At 32.6% G+C, this 17,913-nt stretch overlaps 1 protein-coding gene across 1 annotated transcript in view; it reads left to right on the forward strand.

Moving 5' to 3' along the window:
• Positions 1–17,913, forward strand: part of LOC134714454 (uncharacterized) — a 59,949-nt gene that overhangs the window by 21,099 nt on the left and 20,937 nt on the right. The window contains exons 3-8 of the mRNA XM_063575701.1: positions 2,532–2,617; positions 4,866–5,052; positions 7,385–7,825; positions 10,344–10,454; positions 11,339–11,465; positions 16,986–17,094. Of these exons, the coding sequence (XP_063431771.1) occupies positions 2,532–2,617; positions 4,866–5,052; positions 7,385–7,825; positions 10,344–10,454; positions 11,339–11,465; positions 16,986–17,094 (1,061 nt within the window). The remainder of the gene's footprint in view (positions 1–2,531; positions 2,618–4,865; positions 5,053–7,384; positions 7,826–10,343; positions 10,455–11,338; positions 11,466–16,985; positions 17,095–17,913) is intronic.

The raw sequence follows: 17,913 nt of genomic DNA on the forward strand, positions 1-17,913 counted from the left end.
AATCACTTACAGAAGTGATGACATTTTCTTTTGTAAAAAAATTAAACTTTCAGTTTACGTTTCTAAAAATAGACAAATCAATTATTAATGACCTTGAAATGTTGTTTACGCAAATAATTTTGCGGAACGAAACCTGTGTTTAAAACCAGTTACACAATAAGTAATTTCCTTTATTTGTCACCAGTCCGTAAGATGCCTGTTCTCATAGAAATAGACTTGTCCAAATGTGGACAGGTGGAAGTTCAAGACATTGAGTTAAAGTATTGAATTTTAACAAAGTATTTGAAATTTTCTTGTTTTCATATAAAAATAAAAAAATATCGTCCATTTGGAGAAAAAAAACGGGAATGCATGACAACTAGAATTTAACCCGATATTCTCGTTTTTCCAATGGACGAGTCTATTACGTTTTTGACACGTGTGTTGAAACTTATTTTCATACGACGTTTTTACATTTTTGTGTTTTTCAGTTTTCGTGCTTATTATTATTCACCAAGTTTTAATTAAGAGCCAGCGACATGAATCTCTTTTTCTTTTCAGTGAAAGACGATTTAATTTTGTCTTTGTCCGTGCACCCCTTTTTTACGGGAAATTATTAGACAATGTCATGCGATGTTTATTACAGCTTAGAAATACTATTTCATCGAACTAAAATTTAAGAATTATGACAAAATAGTATGACAAACATATTATTAGAAAGGTGAAATATATATATTTATTTTGCATAGCAGTTTTATGTCTTGAAAGATCTTTTTTTTTCTTTTTTTTCCCCGACCGACCGACCCGACTTTTTCATGGCGAAAATTCGTAAACCAACAAATTAAAAAACCGTGGCCTAAGCAATCCTACATTCTTGCGTTGTCGGCGGCGTCCACAAATATTCACTCTGTGGTTAAAGTTTTTGAAATTTTAATAACTTTCTTAAACTATACTGGATTTCTACCAAACTTGAACAGAAGCTTGTTTATGATCACAAGATAGTATCCAGAAGTTAATTTTGTAAAAATAAAATTCCATTTTTTCCGTATTTTACTTATAAATGGACTAAGTTTTTTCTGCGGGGAAACATAACATTTACTCTGTGGTTAAAGTTTTTAGAATTTTAATAACTTTCTTAAACTATTCTGGGTTTGTACCAAACTTGAACAGAAGCTTGTTTATGATCATACGATAGTATCCAGAAGTAAATTTTGTAAAAAAATAAATGATTTTTTTCCATATTTTACTTTTAAATTCACTCTGTGGTTAAAGTTTTTAAAATTTTAATAACTTTTTTAAATTTTAAAAACTTTTTTAAACTATCCTGGCTTTGTACCAAACTTGGACAGAAGCTTATTTATGTTCATAAGATAGTATCCAGAAGTAAATTTTGTAAAAAGATAACTCCATTTTTTCTGTATTTTACTTTTAAATGGACTTATTTTTTCTGCGGGGAAACATTACATTCACTCTGTGGTTAAAGTTTATAAAATTTTAATAACTTTCTTAAACTATCCTGGGTTTGTACCAATCTTGGACAGAAGCTGATTTATGTTCATAAGATAGTATCCAGAAGTAAATTTAAATTTTGTAAAAAGATAACTCCATTTTTTCTGTATTTTACTTTTAAATGGACTTAGAATTTCTTCCAGTTAACATTACATACAGTCTGCAGTTAAAGTTTTCAAAACATTTATTAAGTTCATTAACTATCCTAGATATTTACCAAACTTGGACAGAAGGTTCTTACAATCATAAGATAGTATGAAGAGGAATATTTTATTGATTTTTCCTCATTGTTGTTGAGCCTTCAATTTACAGCAAAAATAGGCGAGACACTGGGTTCGGTGGAACCCTTACAAATTTTAATCAATTTTTAACAATTTTCTTAAAATTTGTAAATTTTTACTAACATTTTCCACTGAAACTACACGGACAAGTTCATTATAGATAGAGATAATTGTAAGCAGCAAGAATGTTCAGTAAAGTAAGACGTACAAACACATCACAATCACCTTAACACAATTTTGTCATGAACTGTCTGCTTCCTTTGTTTAATTCACATATACCAAGGTGAGCGACACAGGCTCTTTAGAGCCTCTAGTTACTCTATATATTTATATATATTTATAGTGTTTGTTGTACTCAAACAAAACTTTGCAAGCATAATGTACAGATAGACTGTTATTAATTTTCTCTGATCCGACAAGATGAAAAATAGTGGCAATTCTTGATTCTGAATGGTCAATTTCAAATTCTTTTCAGAAACTAGGAAGATACATTATATCTTTAGAACTAAAAATAGAACAAAACATTATCACTATTCAGCAGCCTTCACACTGAAACACATCAGGCCCAGCATGTTAGGCTTGTAAAATTGCTCTCAGGTCTGTAAAAATAACATCTCAAGGCAAAAAAAAATAGCTCTAATCCTATAGTTATAAAACTTCATGGTGAAGACTATTGTCACTTTATGATTCTGAATGTTGTTGGTGTTGTTGACAGACTACCAATGCAGACCTTTATAATGTTTTTGTTCTTAACTAATGCAGATGTAGATTTATCCAAAGTATTGCCATCTCTCAAAGAAGTCCCAGACGATATGTTAGAAGTTGAAGATGATCCCAGTACAGACAAGGTAAACTGTTTTCTGTTGCTCTTCTGGCCATCACTTGGCTTCTGTCATCTGTAATCTCTTGTCACCAGTCTGTCAAGATTATCTAGTTTAAAACTTGTTTAATGAACAATTAACCTGTTTGCAAACCAACATTGCCAGGGCTCGACATTACCGTTTGTCCGATTGTCCGGGACAAGTGGAAATAGGTGTCGGGCAAGTAGATTCATCATACTACTTGTCCGATGGGACAAGTGAAAAAATCGATGTCAGATGTTAATAGATCAAATTCAAGACTTATACATTCCTAAAAATATGAATGATTGTTTTATTGATCATACAAAATGAAATAAATATTCATTGATTGAACCAAAGACATATAAACTTGTATATTATGTCTCTGATTGAACGTATTTAAACATGCTGGCAGCCATTGACCAGGGGAAAATAAGTAAGGGGAAGGAAACCAAATGTAAATGTTTCTTCTTAGTATCTTCTAAGCCTCTTGAATTAGGAGCACCTCCATATGCATGATATGAATTTTTACCTTAACTTTAAAATTTTAAATTAAAAGTTTGTATCAATTGATTTTGCTTTTAGGCATACCATTAAATTAAAAAAGGTATTATTTAATAAGATGTATAATTTAAAATAATAAGTTAAGATGGAAAAATTAGATGAAATCTAAAAAGGCAGATTTTTTACTAAAATGTTTTATGTACTTCATGATCATATATCAATGTATGTAAAAATCAAGACAAGTTGTAAAATCTTGTTTGGCACCATCAATATATTAAAAGGGTTTATTTGCAAACAAGGTGCCAGGTATATTTAAACCATACCACCACTTCAGAATGAATATAGGTCCATGAATAGGAGAACCTAGTGGTATGGGAAGAGATATGATTTAATGAACGACACATGATAGTAACAATGTGTTAGAGAGCTCAGTGAGTCTTGCAAATAAGAGTTCAGTCTGAAATAATAAAATGAATTTTGATGTAGTATTCATTTAACATAACAAAATGCTCCCTTTATTGATCTTTATTAGGTACAATCAAAGGGCAAGTGTTATTATTGCATATAACATGTATAATCAATATGGAGAATTTTCAATTATAAATTCGGACAAGTGAGTTATGAGTTCGGACAAGTTGATTTTCTTGCAACTTGTCCGAAGGGACAAGTAAGAAAAAATGATAATGTAGAGGCCTGATTGCTGCGATTGTTGAGTTGTAAAAGATAATTAAAAACCAGAAATATTATTTGGGTTACACATGAATATGTTTTGTATAAAAAAAAAATGAATAAATAAGTTTTTAAATCTCAATTGTTGATAAAATTGAGGATGGAAATGGGGAATATGTCAAAGAGACAACAACCTGACCATAGAAAAAACAACAGCAGAAGGTCACCAACAGGTCTTCAATGTAGCAAGAAATTCCAGCACCCGAAGGTGTCCTTCAGCTGGCCTCTAAACAAATATATACTAGTTCAGTGATAATGAACGCCATACTAAACATACATAGCGTTTTATGAATTGATCTAATTTCCTGCCTATTACATACAAATGGATAACTGGAATAAATAAAAACATAATGTAGACAGAAACTCCTTTAAGATACTCTCAAACTTTTAGCAATTAATATTTCTGTATTTTGAAATGTTTATTATAGACTTTCTTCATTGTTTAGTCCAACCTGGTCAAATGAGTCTTCTATCCATTTTCACCTACCATCCTAAATTGTTGAAGATAAGTTAAATGTATTGTATTTTAGCGTGACTTTTGTTAAACGTAGATTTTAGTGTCTCAAATTGAGTTTACCTAGCAACGCAAGCAGAGCTATAGGTAAACAGATATTTTGCGACAGTAAAATCAAGTTTAAGGAAGGCCAAGCTTAAAGTAAAGTACAGTTATATCCATTTTAATGCAGCATATTGAAATAAATTTCATTTTACAAATATTTTGGCTAAAAATAACATAAATTTAAAAGCCTTTAGCATCTAAACGATGTGACGTCAAATGTATACTCTCTACCTTTCTACACTTCAGAATGGTTTAAATGTTGACAAAAAGAAGATTTTTGAGGCTCAGAATGTGACTCTTTGTTTTTTGTTAGAAATAACTTAAAAATAAATAGGAATTCAAAATTGTGGCTTTCTTAGTTAGGGACTGGAAGAACGAGGAATCCATAGATTTTTTTTTATGTCTTAATGAAAATAATTGTTTCAAACGATGTACATTAGAATTAAATAATAAATGTATTTTTAGTTGATGAAGATGGAAGCTAATATAAGGAACTATAAAAGACGGATAATTCATGAATATATCACCATGGTTCTTCACGCTTGGAAGTGTCAGCAGGACAAGAACAAGAATTGTGAGATCGAAAACTGCAAAAAGATAAAAACCTTACTTACTCATATGAAGTCATGTACAGATGGAAGATACTGCAAAAGTAATTATAACCAAGCTTTAAAAAAGTTATGAATAGAGAAAATCAGAAAGAAAAAAATATTTACAGAATAATGAGCTCTACCAATTGTCCATATAATATATATGTCATATTCTTTTAAGAGTTATTGCCCATAAATGACAAATTTCACTATATTTATTGTTTTTTTCATTTTAGCAGTTTATCATGAAAAAATTATAGTAAGAGAGAAATTTCTTTCAGGTATGCCTTTCTGAATATCTTGCATCATATTTTCAAATTTTTATGCCCCACCTACGATAGTTATAATGCCTGACCTACGATTGTGAGGAGCATTATTATGCCCGACCTACATTAGTGAGGGGCATTATTATGCCCAACCTACGATAGTGAGGGGCATTATTATGCCCGACCTTTGATAGTGAGGGGCATTATTATGCCCGACCTACAATAGTGAGGGGTCAGGCATAATACGATAAATTTAAGTTATTTCCCCAATTTCATGGTCCACTGAACATAAAAAATGATAGTGCAAAGTTTTGGTTAAAGTTTTTGGTCATGGTAGTTTTTGATGAAGTTGAAGTCACATCAACTTGAAACTTAGTACACACGTTCCGAATGATATGATCTTTCTAATTTTAATTCTAAATTAAGTAATGACCCCAATATCACGGTTAACTGAAGATGGAAAATGATAGTGCGAATGGGGCATCCGTGTACTATGGACACATTCTTGTTATGTATGTCTTTAATTCCACTATTATTAGCTCACCTTTCCTAAAAGGAAATGTGAGCTTTTCTCATCACTTGGCACCTGTCGTCATCCGTCATCGTTAACAATTTTTCAAACATCTTCTCCTCTGAAACTACTGAATGGATTTGCATGAAACTTAGCATGATTGTTCCTTAGATTATCCTGCACAAAGTTTGTGCTTCGATTTTTGATCTGTCAAAAAAGATGGCTGCTGTTACTTAAAATAGAACATAGGGGTCAAATGCAGTTTTTGGCTTATATCTCAAAAACGAAAGCATTTAGAGCAAATCTGACATGGGGGTAAAAATGTTCATTAGGTCAAGATCTATCAGCCCTGAAATTTTCAGATGAATCAAACAACCCATTGTTGGGTTGCTGCCACTTAATTGGTAATTTTAAGGAAATTTTGCAGTTTTTGGTCATTATCTTGAATATTATTATAGATAAAGATAAACTGTAAACAGCAAAAATGATCAGCAAAGTAAGATCTACAAATAAGTTAATATGACCAAAATTGTCAATTGACCCCTTAAGGGGTTATTGTCCTTTAATGACAATTTTTCACAATTTGTTCATCATAAAAATCTTCTCCTCTCAAACTACTCAACCAAATTCAACCAAACTTCAACTGAATGATCAGTAGGGTGTATAAAATAAAGTTTGTGTTTTATTTTCTATTTTGTCAAAAAACATGGCCGTCATGGCTAAAAATAGAACACAGGGTAAAATGCAGTTTTTGGCTTATATCTCAAACTCCAGCTTTTAGAGCAAATAAGACAAGAAGTTAAAGTATTTATTAGGTCAAGGTCTACCTGTCCTGAAATTTTCAGCCGAATTGGGTAACTGGTTTTTCAGGTATAATGCCCCTGAATCATCATATTTGCTGACTTTAAAAAATCTTCTCCATTGAAACTGCTGTATCAATTTCAGCCAAACTTAGGCTAAATGAGTTTCAGAGTATCTAGTATAAATTTTATATTTTATTTCCTTGTATGTCAAGAAACATAGCTCCTATGGCTAAAATAGAACATAGGAGAAAATGATTTTTTTTTTTTGCTTTTGAAGAAAATAGGACGATTCAAAGAACATTTAAATAAATTGAAAATCCAAAATATTCATTGATGAGAGATTTAACAAAAAAAATTAAGGTGAGCGATTCAGGCTCTTGAGAGCCTCTTGTCTTATTTCGAATGATATTCAATATGTTCATTCAACTATTCATTTAAAAGCATTGAGCAAGGCCATGAAACATAGATAATTGATTCAGCAAAGAATTAAATGTCATTGATAAAGCAACAAAACCAAACACCAGCTACTGTATGTTTTAATTTTATATGGTTACTGTGGATTCATTTATTTTCGTGGGTACCAATTTTTGTGGATTGATGCAAACTTGCATATTCGTGGATATGTAAATTCGTTATTTTGGCAAATTCTGCATACATTCCTTTAGGAAATCAGTATTTCACTAAACATTTAAACTTGTGGTTTCTCTGTTCCCACGAAATCCACGAAAATTGGTATCCAACAAATATTAACGAATCCACAATAGTTTGTTACTCTTTTACTCCCATAATCTATTTTCTTTTTACTTTCTTGCAGGTAAGGATTGTTTTCCAACTAAACTCTTGATGGAACATTGGAACAGCTGCATTAAAACAAACTGTGGCTTGTGTCGTCCTTTAAAGAAAAGTGTTAAAAAAAAGAATGAAAGATCTGGTCATGAGAGATGTGACACCTGTAAATTGGTTGATGGGCAGTTCTGTCACCAATCATGTAAAGAAACGGGATGTGTAATATGCACTGCCATGAAAACTGCTGCTTTATCAAACGACCAGAGTTGTAATGATCATTTCATTCAATGTTTGTTGGACAAGCAATGTACATCAGAAGATTGTGGTTACTGTACTCATTTTGAGAAATTGGTTCAAGAAAATTCTGACACAAAATATCTGTGTGATAATCCAGGAACTTGTCGACTATGTTCAATAAATTTCAAAAGTTATGACCATTTGTACTTATGTGGAACGATGGGATGGATCAGTAAGTTATCAAATTAGTAATGTGTTAGACTGTATTTTATCTTGAGTTTTGTCGACCAAATTTAACTTATAAACAACCATAGTACAAAACATTCACTCTATGGTGAAAGTTTTTAAATTTTAATAACTTTCTAATACTATCCTGGATTTATACAAAACTTGGACTGAAGCTTGTTTATGATTAAAAGCTAGTATCTAGAAGGAATTTTGATAATTTTTTTTACCTTTTTAGCTCACCTGGCCCAAAGGGTCGAGTGAGCTTTACTCATCACTTGGCGTCCGTCGTCCAGTGTTAGCTTTTACAAAAATCTTCTCCTCTAAAACTACTGGGCCAAATTGAACCAAACTTGGACACAATCATCATTGGGGTATCTAGTTTAAAAAATGTGTGGGGTGTCCCGGTCAACCAACCAAGATGGCCGCCACGGCTAAATATAGAACATAGGGGTAAAATGCAGTTTTTGGCTTATAACTCAAAAACCAAAGCATTTAGAGGAAATTTGACACGGTGTAAAAATGTTGATCAGGTCAAGATTTATCTGCTCTAAAATTTTCAGATGAATCGGTCAACCCGTTGTTGGGTTGCTGCCCCTGAATTGGTAATTTTGAGGAAATTTTGCTGTTTTTGGTTATTATCTTGAATATTATTATAGATAGAGATAAACTGTAAACAGCAATAATGTTCAGCATAGTTAGATTTACAAATAAGTTGGCATGACCGAAATGGTCAGTTGACCCGTTTAGGAGTTATTGCCCTTTATAGTCCATTTTTAACCATTTTTCGTAAATTAAAGTCATCTTTTACAAAAATCTTCTTCTCTGAAACTACTGGGCCAAATTAATCCAAACTTGACCACAATCATCTTTGGGGTATGTAGTTTAAAAAATGTGTGGCGTGACCTGGTAAACCAACCAAGATGGCCGCCACGGCTAAAAATAAAACATGGGGGTAAAATGCAGTTTTTGGCTTATAACTCAAAAACCAAAGCATTTAGAGCAAATCTGACATGGGGTTAAATTGTTTATCAAATGAAGATCTATCTGCCCTGTAATTTTCAGATGAATCTGACTACCCATTGTTGGGTTGCTGCCCCTGAATCGGTAATTTTAAGGAAATTTTGCTGTTTTTGGTTATTATCTTGAATATTATTATAGATAGAGATAATCTGTAAACAGCAATAATGTTCAACAAAGTAAGATTTACAAATAATTCAACATGACTGAAATGGTCGATTGACCCCCTAAGGAGTTATTGTCCTTTATAGTCAATTTTTAACAATTTTCATAAAATTTGTAAATTTTTATTAACATTTTCCACTGAAACTACTGGGCCAAGTTCATTATAGATAGAGATAATTGTAAGCAGCAAGACTGTTTAGTAAAGTAAGATTTACAAACACATCACCATCACCAAAATGCAATTTTGCCATGAATCCATGTGCTTCCTTTGTTTAATATTCACGTAGACCAAGGTGAGCGACACAGGCTCTTTAAAGAGCCTCTAGTTATTCCATATTTTTATACTTATGAATGGACTTATATTTACTTCCAGTTAATATTACATACAGTTTGCAGTTTAATATAGTTTTTAAAACATTTATTTGATTCATAAACTATCCTGGATTTTTTACCAAACTTGGAACAGAAGCTTCTTATAATCAAAAGATAGTATCAAGAGGACTATATTTTTAGCTGACCTGGCCAAAGGGCCAAGTGAGCTTTTCTCATCACTTAGCGTTCGTCATCCGTCGTCGTTGTGATTAAAACTTTTACAAAAATCTTCTCCTCTGAAACTACAGGGCCAAACTAAACCAAACTTGGCCACAATCATCATTGGGGTATCTAGTTAAAAAAAATGTGTGGCGTGACCCGGCCAACCAACCATGATGGCCGCCATGGCTAAAAATTGAACATAGGGGTAAAATGCAGTTTTTTGCTTATATCTCAAAAACCAAAGCATTTATAGTAAATCTGACAGGGTTAAATTGTTCATCAGGACAAGATCTATCTGCTCTAAAATTTTCAGATGAATCGGTCAACCCGTTGTTGGGTTTCTGCCCCTGAATTGGTAATTTTAAGGAAATTTTGCTGTTTTTGGTTATTATCTTGAATATTATTATAGATAGAGATAAACTGTAAACAGCAATAATGTTCAGCAAAGTAAGATCTACAAATAAGTCAGCATAACCAAAATGGTCAGTTGACCCCTTTAGGAGTTATTGCCCCTTATAGTCAATTTTTAACCATTTTTCGTAAATCTTAGTAATCTTTTACAAAAATCTTCTCCTCTGAAACAACTGGGCCAAATTAAACTAAACTTGGCCACAACTATCATTTTTTACATACCAGTAGGAATTTTTTTTTTTATAAATGATAATTATATTAAGTTTTTTATTAATACCTATATTGAGAAATACAATTTCCTAATACACAGAATAACTCTCACATGATTCATGTATTACTATCTCTATTTTGGTTCTTAATCTTGGTTTGATTTTTCTTATGAATTTGTATTTTAGATACAGAGGATATTACGACTTTCATGCTTCAATATGATGATACATTTAATGCAGCATATACAGTTCTTGGACTTGAAGGGATAGGTTCTGACATCCATTCTGAGTATGAAGGTAAGATATATTGTTATAATGATATAGTGACCAACTCTTATGGGGTCTCTTGAGGGGGGTTCCGATCCTGGATCCCGCTTACTGTTTTGTCAGATTCCCGTATCCCGCTTACACTATTTACGTAAGCAATTCTCATTTTTTTGTCATTTCCAGGGTCCTGCAAGACCTCATTTCCCTTTATCACGACACAAAAATGCAATAATTTGACTTTCATGTGTCACGCTTACAAAATATCTGCAATCCCCCGTCCCACTCAGACCCCAATGAGACCCACCTCTTTAATGTCTGCAAACTTGCCAAAAAGAAATGGCATTATTAGGTCACTATAACCAATTAAAATGATTCATCGTATCTCAAAAAGAGAAGAATACAGATTCTATTTTACGACATTATTTGTCACATTTTCTTAAGAAATACATTACATAGCCTCCTGAAATTTGGTATCAAGCTTCATGTCTGTATGCTATACCTTGTGTTGCAAACAAATTAATAAAACTATTTTATAAAAAAAAACCATTTTGTTGGTTTTAGCTTTAAATCCAAGTAATTGATTTTTTAAAGAGGTTTAATGACAAAAATTAACAATTTGGTTATCATCTTAGTGAGTAATCAAGAATCAAGGATAAAAACTTAAATATTATTTATAAGAATGAATTTAAAAAGCAATTAATATTAAATGTCAAAATAATTACTTCTTACAAGTAAAAATTCAGTTGTATTCTATGGGACAACATATCTGTGCATTTATTCATTTTTATTTTGAAAATAAGTTTAAATTTCATGATGTTATATTTGTTTTATATTGAAATACATGTATACAGATATAAATATAGATATGAACAATCAATGTGTCAATAGTGATATTATTTTTTTTTGTACAAAAGATCTCAATAAAAGCATTGCAACTTCAACAAGGGTAGCAAATGGTAATGGGAAGAAGAGAAAAATTCAAGGAAAATGTTGGAAAGAGAAAACATCTTTGGAATACAGAAATCATCTAGTTAATATATTGTAAGTTCCACATTCAATAAGAATAAGTGTCTAATGTTTAAAATAGTGCTGTGCATAGCAAGTTATTTTTTTTTACAGGCTAAACATAATATATAAAAGAAGATGTGGTATGATTGCCAATGAGACAACTATCCACAAAAGACCAAAATGACTCTGACATTAACAACTATAGGTCACCATACGGCTTTCAACAATGAGCAAACCCATACCGCATAGTCAGCTTTAAAAGGCCCTGATAAGACAATGTAAAACAATACAAACGTGAAAACTAACGGCCTTATTTATGTAAAAAAAAATGAACGAAAAACAAATATGTAACACATTAACAAACGACAACCACTGAATTACAGGCTCCTGACTTGGGACAGGCACATACATATGCCCTCTTCACCTTGTCTGATATGGCCAAAGGATTCTGAAGCAGCGAATAATTATTATAAAGGGTGTGATTATTTGTTGTTTATTGTCCAGTGGCAAACATTTCATACAACTTCAGAATGAGAACAAGTTACAATAGGTAAGTACTGGAACAAGGATTGATTAGGACAAAGAGCAATACGTTTTGAGCTGGAAAAAAATGGTCTGTCAGAAAGTGACAGAAATTTTAATTTCTAGATATATAATATTATATATGTAACACTCCCATACGTGTCCTTCCCCCCAAACGTGTCTTCTCTCCCTAAACGTGTCCAAAATGTACAATATTCCCCAAACGTGTCCGATAAATGTTATTCGCCAAAACGTGTCCAATATTTAACACCAGAACGTCTCATGTCCTTTAGCGTTAATACATGTATCTCCTAAATAAAATCGCTAATAATCTTTACCACAATTTTATGAAAAGGACACAGGTGACAAAGTTTTCAGTTTTTAGCTTTAGTTGATTGTTCAGTTGCAAGTATTTCAAACTCATTTAGAGCGAACCTGCACCTTATTATAGAGTTGAATTAATTGGTGACTTTGTAAATTATTTTGTACTCCGATGATGCTTTTTATATTTATCCGAATATTGCCTGGCGGGCGATAAGCAGCATTTATTAAAACTTTTTGTTAAAAGTTCTCCATCTGAATTTGTGTTTATTTAAAAAAATCTTCAAATCATAAACTGGTTATCCGCTTTTTTTTATATATATATAAATGTAAGGTTTCGAGCATCACTTAAGACACACGATCAAGAGCCATTACGTCCAGTGCCAAATATTTCATTAGTTGGTTTTATAGATTCTTTTTATTTATATAAATGTTATGTGATCAACGCCGGTTATTAGTGGTTACCGTAATTGCAAATTTTATTTGTACTGTATAAATTCACTTTTTAGACTGCTGATAGCATATTGTCAAGTAGCAAGAGCGAAATAGTTTTATATTTGCTGTATAAATTAACTTTAGACTGTTGATAACGTATTTCCAGTTGCCAGTATTTCATGCATATTTAGAGAACATACATGTTTTAATGATTTTACTGTTCTATAATGTTTAAATTGATGATTGCGTATTGTCCAGTTGCACAGAGAGAAATCAGGAAAGCTTACTGGAATTACATCGACAGTATAGTCTCACCACCAGACCTGAATAAACCACAGGAAAAACCAAACTGCATGAAGAGATTCTGGACTTTTATAAAACACAAGAGATCAGATGGGAGCACAATACCCCCCCTAAAATCTAATGGAACTCTACACTCAGAACCAACAGAAAAAGCAGATATACTCAACGGACAATTTCAGAAAGCCTTTTCAGACAAAACCAACATATCAATCCACGAATTCCAAAAGCAGTGTAATATGTTTGGTAAATTTCAAAACATCTCCGACATCAATATTACAGAAAATGGTGTTAACAAACTTCTGAAAAACCTAAATCCAAACAAAGCAGCTGGACCAGACAACATAACACCTCGAGTCCTTAAAGAACTTGCATCAAACATTGCTCCTATACTGACAATTATATTCCGCCGCTCATATCTTACAGGGGATGTGCCAAGTATTTGGAAATCAGCTAACATCTGTCCAGTGTATAAGAAAGGGAAGAAATATGATCCAATTAATTATAGACCAGTTTCACTCACCTGTATATCATGCAAACTAATGGAGCATATTGTAACCAGTCACATTATGTCTCATGCTGATGCACAAAACATCATGTATCCACTACAACATGGCTTCCAGAGGGGACTATCATGTGAATCACAACTCATTGAATTCATCGATGACATAACTGGCTTCTTAGATCAAGGTAAAAAAACAGATTGTCTCATAATGGACTTCTCAAAGGCATTTGACAAGGTTAGTCATAGCCTTCTCATCCACAAACTGAATCATTATGGGATAACAGGTAAAACTAATGAGTGGATAAAGAACTTCCTCAGTGACAGAACACAATCAGTAGTGGTGGAGGGAGAAACATCAACCTCAATACCTGTGGAGTCCGGCGTACCCCAAGGATATGTCCTGGGACCAAGTCTTTTCCTATTCTACATAAATGACATGCCCCAGGAGATCCAATCAACTGTACGACTGTTTGCTGATGACACAATTGCGTATGTCACAATTTCATCCGATGCTGACTCAGCAAACCTTCAAAAGGACCTTGACAAACTAGCTGTATGGGAAACTAAATGGCTCATGAAGTTTCATCCTGATAAATGTAACGTTCTCACCATCTCCAAAAAGCGAACACCAGCTAAATACAGTTACACACTACATGGCCATAACCTTGAACATGTCACAGCAGCAAAATACCTGGGATGTACCATTGCATCAGATCTCAAATGGGGTAAACACATTAGCAACATCTGCTCCAAAGCAAACAATACCATCAGTTTTCTTAAAAGGAACTTAAACATCTCCAACAAGTCTATAAAAGAAAAAGCATATGTGTCCCTCGTCAGACCAATATTGGAATATGCTGGGACCCGTACCAACAAAATGATATTTATAGATTGGAAATGGTCCAAAGGAGGGCAGCAAGGTATGTTACTAACAGATACCACAACACTTCATCTGTTAGTGACATGCTTGAACAACTAGAATGGACAACACTTCAAGAACGAAGAAAACAGAGCAGACTGATAATGATGTATAAGCTTAATAACAACTATGTAAAGATTGATACATCAAATAAACTGATACCAAATGAACGTCCTTCCAGGAATAACAACGAAAAAGCATTCAGAATTCCATCATGCAAAACCACAGTTCGGAAGGAGTTATTCTATCCTAGAACAATAAGAGAGTGGAACACCTTGCCCAACTGTAAGGTCTCTGCCCCGAGTCCTGAATCTTTCAAGGCTCAGCTCCGTCAGTAATTAAATTGACATGTTTTTATTTGCACTTGTATATAAAATTCACCTAATTTTTGTTTTTGTTAAATTTTTTTTTTTTTATACATGCGCGCACTCCATAAATGTGGCAGAATAGTCAACCAGTTGACGGTGGCCGCTTACTGGAAGAAGAAGAAGAAGTATTTCATGCATATTTAGAGAGAACATAGGTTACAAGTTTTTATTTTTTTACATTTGTACTGTATAAATTTACTTTAGACTGTTGATCGTTCAGTTGCCGGTGTTTCACAATATTTAGAGAGAACATACAAATTTTAATGTGCAGAGAAAGGGACGCATTCATCCGTTAACTGTACAATCTAAACATGTTTGCTTACAATTTACATACGACATAGCCGAAACGACGCCCCCACTTTTACCCAGTTTTTTTCGGCTGGTTTAAAAAAGTACCTTATCTATATTTTTAATGAAGTGGTAAAATTAGTATACATTAATGGAATAACAATAACCAAATAACACTTGATATGGACACATTTTTGGGATTGGACACGTTTGGGGTTGTTGAGAAATGGACATGTTTAGGCGTTTATACAAATCACACCCTTTGGAGATGTTTTAACTAGACATGTTTTGCAGTTCAGTGACGTCAATTTGGACACGTTTGGGGGAATTGGACACGTTTGGGGATCTATATTGGGCCTAAATTAAAATATTGTTTGTTTGCCCTTTTCCGACCCTATGTTTTGAAACAGGGTAGGTAGATATTGTCCATTTGACTTCTATATATTTGCAGAAAAAATATTTCACCAAAAATTATGAAATTAATAGTCAGAGTTCGTATATACCATATAATAATATACATCAAGGAAAAAATTATTAATTCATAAAAATGAATTTTTAACAATTTTTTTCTGCAAATATATAGAAGTCAAATGGACAATAGGTAAAATATTTTATTTTTTCCCCCAAAAAAATAACTTGGCTCGGTATATTGTTTGTCATGGGTAGGCAGGTAGGTATAATATTTTATTTTATAGATACAAAATCTGCATAATGTCATTTTTGTTCGTTTTCTTTTTGCAAATAAGTTTGCTGGGATTATTAGTTTTGAAAGAAAAAATATCACGTAGAACATAGAATGTGAAGCTAATTCATATGCACTACTATTTTGTTTTCAAATATCAAAATATAGAGCTGTGCCGCATATCTTCAACGTTTATATGCCTGGAACTTTTGAAGAGTTTGAAGTAGTACTTTGTTCTGTACTAGGTACCTTGTACATTGTTGTATGCTTACCTAAAGGTTTTCTGAAAGAGATTTAACTGTATACTGGTAAGATATATATATGTCCGGGCAGACATACATTTATAGTAGAAAAAGTCCCTCAAGTGTTTAAAAAAAAATCGTATGTGCCTTTGTTTCCAATAAAAATGCTACAAGACTTGAAACTTAATTGTCACATATTTTACATCGCATTTATAAATGATCTGTATGAAAAACTTGGCGATTTTACTGCCAGATATCCTCGAATTTACAGGGTTTTGTCACTTATGGTTCATGTCAGATATAAATATAGCGGCATTGTTAACATAATCATCCTGATCTGCGGATCACAAAAGGCCATCCCTACATAGAATACAACGTCCGTTTACAAATTAGTTTGTACAAGGATTTGTATAGTTATACTATACAAATCCTTGGTTTGTACACACGTTAATATTTTTGTATCACACAAACTTTTTTGTAAATGAACCCTACTGTTTAAGTATAAAGGTACAGAGTAACGTACGTCATAACATGATGGCCATGATTGCAGGAAGCGTTCAACATCGATTTCAAACAAATGTGTTGAAACTTCAAATGCATGTGTTCATGTCAATCGCACAGGTGATACCAAACGGACTGGACCTTATACGTTAAAGATAAAACCCGAGGATTCTGATAAAAAAGTTTTGAGCGGGAAATACAAATATAAGATTTTTGGTAGGAACGAAAAAATATAACAAAATAAAATCTTGCTGGTAATTACAAATAAAAGATTTTCAGGCGGAACGAATTTAGAGGGTCGGTCGGTAAAGGGCAAACAAACAATATTTTAATTTAAGCCTTGCCCATTCTTGTTTACAGTAGTTTGCAGTGTATAGTATGTTCCAATTCATCTGACTACTATACGTAATAAAAGAATTGTACTGTTGAACAATTGAATTACACTCAAATATATTTTTGTTAATTTACAGTGTTGATGCACTACTGCCAAAGTCAAATGAAAATAGAATAAAGTTCATGACAGTTGTAGCTTTTTGTACGAGAATGGAACAGCAATTGTTTGACAAAGCTGACACTAAGGTAAGATATATTGACACAATTATTCAACAATATTTTTTAATAAGGAAGTTCTGTTTCAACCACTGAATTAAAGGCTCCTCACTAAGGACATGCACATAAAGAATGTAGAAGGGTAACATATGATTCTGAGGGATCAGCACTCCTCTAACCTAGAACTGGTATAACAGCACACCATATTGTATATTCCATCAAAATATATATGAGAGAGTAGGCAGGGACTAAAAATATCCCTACAACCAAGAACCATTTGTTTGATAACTTTGCATGTATGGGATTCAATCTAAAAATAAAACTTGCAACCTAATTCAATAGTTAAACTTTAGTTCCCACCGGATAACATAGTTAAATGGAATTGCCCTAAAAACAAACTGGAAGAATTAGTTGGAATTTAAACAGATTGATATAAGCTCAAACAACTTCTAACATAAAGGCACTAAGCACTGACCTAAGAGAAATGGTAATTTTGGAATCAAGTTCAAAGCCAATCACACAAATAATAAATAATTCTTGTTCTCCTAGACTAGAGTATCTATCAATATTCATCCAACAATTTAGTGTAAAGATATTATAGACAGTCTTGAGAAAATCATGGTCTTGTGCGATACCTTTATACCTTTATGGTCAATACATGTAGTATCAACAGAATGTACGACCAATCACTGTAGTAGTAGATATTGTATTGAAAACAAAGAGCTTAATAGATAATTACTGGGAACCAATCACTGCGTAGTAGTAGATATTGTATTGAAAACAAAGAGCTTAATAGATAATTACTGGGAACCAATCACTGCGTAGTAGTAGATATTGTATTGAAAACAA

The sequence above is a fragment of the Mytilus trossulus genome, chromosome 4 (assembly GCF_036588685.1).
Source record: "Mytilus trossulus isolate FHL-02 chromosome 4, PNRI_Mtr1.1.1.hap1, whole genome shotgun sequence".
Lineage (NCBI taxonomy): Eukaryota > Metazoa > Mollusca > Bivalvia > Mytilida > Mytilidae > Mytilus > Mytilus trossulus.